Source organism: Ammodytes marinus, assembly GCF_949987685.1.
Source record: "Ammodytes marinus genome assembly, chromosome: 25".
Classification (NCBI taxonomy): domain Eukaryota; kingdom Metazoa; phylum Chordata; class Actinopteri; order Uranoscopiformes; family Ammodytidae; genus Ammodytes; species Ammodytes marinus.
Genome location: NC_137229.1, coordinates 2,972,081 through 2,977,838, shown reverse-complemented (window position 1 = coordinate 2,977,838; position 5,758 = coordinate 2,972,081). Strand labels below are relative to the sequence as shown.

The following is a 5,758-nucleotide window of genomic DNA, read 5'->3' as shown; positions in this document are numbered from 1 at the left end:
GTTTATCACCTGTATACACACACACACACACACACACACACACACACACACACACACACATCCCCATACTAGTTTTCTGCGATTAGCTGAATTCTTCACAAAATGTTGGGATACATTTAATTCTGGTGGGAAATAATCTTTTATTTACTTATTGGTCTAAAGTGAATGTTTTAAATCCAAAACAATACAATTAGACAATAACAGATCACTGAGTCATTTCATGTCTTGGAAATGGTTCTAGACAAGTTAATTATCCGCATGAGTTTATTGAAAATGATATGACTATTGATAATATGGATGATGCAGTAAATGGCTTCAACCAATATTTTGTTAATGTTGGACCAATACTGGCTGAAAAAATACCTGTTCCTGTGAGATCTGATGACAGGATTAATGATTTCATAGACATTAATCCAAAATCAATGTTTCTAACAGCAGTGGAAGAGAGTGAAATTATAGAAATTGTCAATAAATGCAAAAATAAAACTTCTGTTGACTATAGTGACATTGATATGAGAATAGTCAAAGATGTAATTCACGGAATTTCGAAGCCATTAACGCACATCTGTAATTTATAATTTAAAACTGGTAAATTCCCAAGAAAAATGAAAATTGCAAAAGTCATACCGCTGTACAAAACTGGAGACAAACACCACTTCACAAACTACAGGCCTATTTCACTGCTTCCTCAATTCTCAAAAATCTTAGAAAAAGTTTTCGCTGCTAGACTTAACAAATTCATCAATAAACACAATTTACTAACTGACAGCCAATACGGATTCAGACCCAACCGATCCACTTCATTAGCAGTCATTGAGCTAATTGAAAAGATTACAAATTCCCTGGACCAAAAGAAATATGCAGCTGGTGTTTTTATTGATCTCAAAAAAGCATTTGATACCATAAATCATGATATATTAATTGATAAATTAGAACGGTATGGTATCAGGGGGGTTGTATTGAACTGGCTGAGGAGCTATCTACAGAACAGGCAACAGTTTGTGAAGATGGGTGAACATATGTCATCTTGTTTGGACATTGCTTGTGGGGTCCCCCAGGGGTCAGTGTTAGGGCCAATTATTTTTATTCTCTACATAAATGATATATGCAAAACATCAAATATTTTACAATTTGTGTTATTTGCAGATGACACTAATATTTTTTGTACGGGAAAGGACTTGCAGCAGCTTCTGGAATTAATTACATCTGAAATGAGCAAATTAAAAAGATGGTTTGACAATAATAAATTATCATTGAATTTAAGCAAAACAAAAATCATGTTGTTTGGAAATTGTAATTTAAATAGTGATGTAAATGTCAAGATAGATGGTGTTAATATTGAAAGAGTGTATGTAAATAAATTCCTGGGTGTGACAATAGACCACAAGCTATGCTGGAAACCTCACATAAAACATGTTAAATCTAAACTGTCACGAAGCATCTCAGTCCTGGGTAAAGCAAAGCATATATTGGATCACAAAAATCAAAATTGCATATTCTTAACTGCTCAATGATCTTACCTTATTTAAATTACCGTGTGGAGGTCTGGGGGACCACTTACAAAAGCTCACTGCTACCATTAGTCACAATAAAAAAACGAGCCATAAGAATAATATAATCAATAAAGCTGGATATTATGATCACACCAACCTCCTCTTTTTACATTCCCGTATCATAAAGTTCAATGACCTGGTTGAATATCAAGTTGCACAAATCATGTTCAAAGCTAGAAATAAACTGCTACCAGGTAACATACAAAAACTTTTTTTTGACCGAGAGGGGGGTTACAATTTGAGGCAACAGTTAAACTTTAAGACACTGGCGGTACGCATGACTTTAAAATGTCATTGCATCTCAATTGGGGGTGTGAAACTGTGGAATGGTATGAGCACGGAGCTAAAGCAATGTCCAAACATGATCCAGTTTAAAAAAAGGTTCAAAGCAATGATTTTCATAAGGTACAGGGATGAGGGTGTGAAGTAAGAAGGAAATTATAAATATATGGATATATATATACTGATTGTATAGATATGTATGTAGATATGGATATATTGATTGTTTATAAATATAAATATAGATATATGCATTGTATAAATATATAAAATATAAAAAATGTATAGTATATTAAGTTGTATGTAAATGGCAAATATAGTATCGCCAATAGTATAGAGAATATATAGATAAGAGAAGCGAATATAATTATTATTTTTATTTCATTTTAATTTTTTTTAATTTAATAAATATTTTGATTTTTTATATTTTTTTTAAGGAAAAGGGGTAGGATTAAATAAGTGTATACTTCTTCCTGCTCCTTTTCAGGCATATTTCAACAACACAGATAATTTGTTTTTGTTTTTATTGTTTTTTTTGTAAAAACATAATTTTTGTTTATTGTATTTCCATGCTTTTCATTTTGTTTTTTGTTTTTTTGTATGTTGATGTCTGAAATATGTCTGAAATAAACCAAATCAAATCAAATCAAATGTTGTACACTTCAAACAGCTCCTTCCTGTCTGTCTGTCTGTCTGTCTGTCTGTCTGTCTGTCTGTCTGTCTGTCTGTCTGTCTAACTCAGAGTTTAACAGAAAACTAGAGCCGGAGGAGGTGACACAGTCGTTAACAAAGATCCTCCATGTTGTGTGTGCGTGTGTGCGTGCGTGCGTGTTGTGGGTACGCAGAAAGATACAACATTTGCCTACAGCACAATTAGCTGTGATCCTGTTCAGACTCTCCCTCCTACAGACGACACAGAGACACTGAGGAACCAGGGTCATCAAACCCAAACCCAGGGTACAGAGGTTCAGTGAATGTGGTGTTGAAAGTGTGGATGTGGATCAGTGAGTCAGAGGAGACTCTGTAGAAGGACAGAGAGCCAGCAGGACAGTCCACATACACTGCTACTCTGTGAGAGACAGAGGAGGAGATGTGTGTGGATCTGCTATTGCTATTGTGACGGACAAAGTAACCACCTTCACCATCATAGCAGCTCAGACTCCAGGACTGATCATTCAGTCCAAACAAACAGTCTCTACTGCCTCCTTTCCTCCTGATTCCTCTGTAACTCACTGATACAACAACCTCTCCGCTCCTCTCGACCTCCCAGTAACGGCGACCAGTCAGACCATTACTACACAGCAGCTGACAGTAGCGGTCAAATCTCTCTGGATGATCAGGATATGGCTGCACCTCCTCCACACGTGTCACCTTCCTGTTGTTGTCAGACACTTTGAGCTCTCTGTATGCTGTGTTTGTGTCCAGTGTGAGTTCACAGGAATCTGATGGAGAGAAAAAGACACAACACAGCAGCAGTTATTAATCCATCATCTGTTCATTGACAGTTTGATGATTATGAACATTATAAAGACACTTACACTTCCTCAGACCTGGTGTCAGCCATTGGACTCCAGCAGGCTCCACCCTGAAAGGAGAGAGGGGGGGGGGGGTCAGACCAGCATGTACATTGGGTCCTTACAGCCCAAACCATAGCATAGCTAGCATAACAGCTACAACCAATAGCTAGCATAACAGCTACGACCATGTGGCTAGCATAACAGCTACAACCAATAGCTAGCATAACAGCTACGACCATGTGGCTAGCATAACAGCTACGACCATGTGGCTAGCATAACAGCTACAGCCATGTGGCTAGCATAACAGCTACGACCATGTGGCTAGCATAACAGCTACAACCAATAGCTAGCATAACAGCTACGTCCATGTGGCTAGCATAACAGCTACAGCCATGTGGCAAAGACATGTTGATGTCTGTGATGTTTAACTACCAGTCTACTATAAACAGCAATAGAGAGCTTTGAGACGTTTTCATCTCATGGAGGCGACTGTGTCTCAGTTGGTAGAGCGGGTCGGCTGATGATCAAAGGGTTGGAGGTTCGATCCCCGCCCTGCCACCTGTGTCATAGTTGTTGTGTCCTTGGGCAAGACACTTCACCCACGTTGACTCGTGTGAATGTCGATAGTTAGCCTGCTAGCGGTGTATGAATTTGTGTGTGAATGGTAACGTGGGAAAGGAAAACAGGTCTCCCTTGCAAAAGAGTCTTCGGTCTCAATGGGATTTACCTGTATAAATAAAGGTTAAAAAAAAAAAAGGTGAATCGAGTAGAACACTTATTTAATCCCCTTTTCCACAGCTCAATAATTAATATGTATTAAATGTACTTCCTATATTTTATATTTACAATCCATACATATATAGGGGAAAGTGGGGTGAGTTGTGCATTTAGGAAGTTGCAAAACCCCTTGTTTCTAGAAAACCGTGGAAGAAATTGGAAATGTGACCACATATTTAAGAAGAGCCATCCATTTGACTCATCCTGTAAAGAAGGGAGACACAAGGAATAAGATATAAGCACATTTAAGCTCAAAAAACTGTGTTTTTCCTTTCAAAGTAAAATTTCCATGATCAAGGTTTTTTGATTATTGTGTCTGAACAATTATAGACACGTTTGAAAACATTTGACACATGTTTTAGTGCTTTGGTATGCTACACTTTGAGTCTATATAGTTAGCACAATGTCAACCCTAAATTGCTGCATCATGCCTATTATCCAAAATTCTGGGGATGGGGTGATTTGTGCGCAAGGGCCTGGATGAGTTATAAGTAAGTAAGTAAGTAAAATGTATTTAGAAAAGCACATTTATGACAGTTTGCACTGTCCAAAGTGCTGTACATAGTGCATTCAGTAGGTAAACAATGAAGGTACAATAACAATAACCAAAATAAAAGACGTAAAGCCCATACATCCACATAAACACAGATAGTAGTGCAGAGGTAAGATAGTTAATGGGGAGGAAACACCAGGGTGTACATATGGGTTTTGAGCCTTGATTTAAAGGCAGAAATGTAGGGGAATCACATTTGTCAGGTGGCAGTTGGTTCCACAAGCACGGAGCAACTAGTGCAAAGTACATTTCTGAGAGTTGTGCCAGTGGCATGGCTGTATACGCTGGTCACCAAAAGAAAGTGATTGTCTACAGTAGCTCAGAAGAGAGTGACATCTCAATTCCACTTAACGACACCACTGATGAGAGTTCAGATGGCCAGAAAGATGATGATGGTGACTTACGTGGGGTGATTTGTGCGACAAGACAACTTTTTTTCCGAAAGCTATATTTCTTAAACAGTTTATTCCAGATCCAAAGTTTTTATTGCCAGGGATGCACAACATCCTGAAATATATGTACATATTTGAGTTGGAGACATAACTGTCAAGGCCTCACTTTAAAATCACTTTGAGTAAAAAGTTGAACAACTCACCCCACTTTCCCCTACTATGATTTGTTTTAATGGATTATATATTTATATAATCCGTATAGCTATATCTTATACATTTCTATTTGTAAAGTTTGATGTTCTATATTTACTAGGGCTGTCAAACGATTAACATTTTAAATCAAATTAATCACGATTAATCATGATTAATTTTACCATTCGAAATAAATAAAATTTGAATTTTCTCTTTATTGTAGAAACGGAAAGATAAATGACAGAATGCAGATATACATTTAAAATCTGTTTTTTTTAGGGCTGTCAAACGATTACATTTTTTAATCAGATTAATCACAGGATTCTGTGGATTAATCACGATTAATTTTACCATTCAAAATATGCCCGAAAAATTAAAATTTTCTCTGTATATTGTTGTATGAACAGAAAGATAAATGACAGAAGGTGGATATGTACATTTAAAATTAGTATTTTTATTATTTGAAAATCCAAATGATGGTTTTAATACTGAACA

General features: G+C 36.7%; 1 protein-coding gene across 2 annotated transcripts in view; it reads right to left on the bottom strand.

Annotated features, from left to right (window-relative positions):
- Positions 1-211: 211 nt before the first annotated feature.
- The window catches only part of LOC307270211 (NACHT, LRR and PYD domains-containing protein 3-like), a 307,417-nt gene continuing 301,870 nt past the window's right edge, over positions 212-5,758 (bottom strand). For both annotated transcript variants that reach the window (XM_080053379.1, XM_080053381.1), the window contains 2 exons: positions 3,371-3,417; positions 212-3,274 (listed from right to left, as the gene is read on the bottom strand). In XM_080053379.1, coding sequence (XP_079909505.1) covers positions 2,736-3,274; positions 3,371-3,417 — 586 coding nt within the window. In that variant the 3' untranslated portion in view covers positions 212-2,735. The remainder of the gene's footprint in view (positions 3,275-3,370; positions 3,418-5,758) is intronic.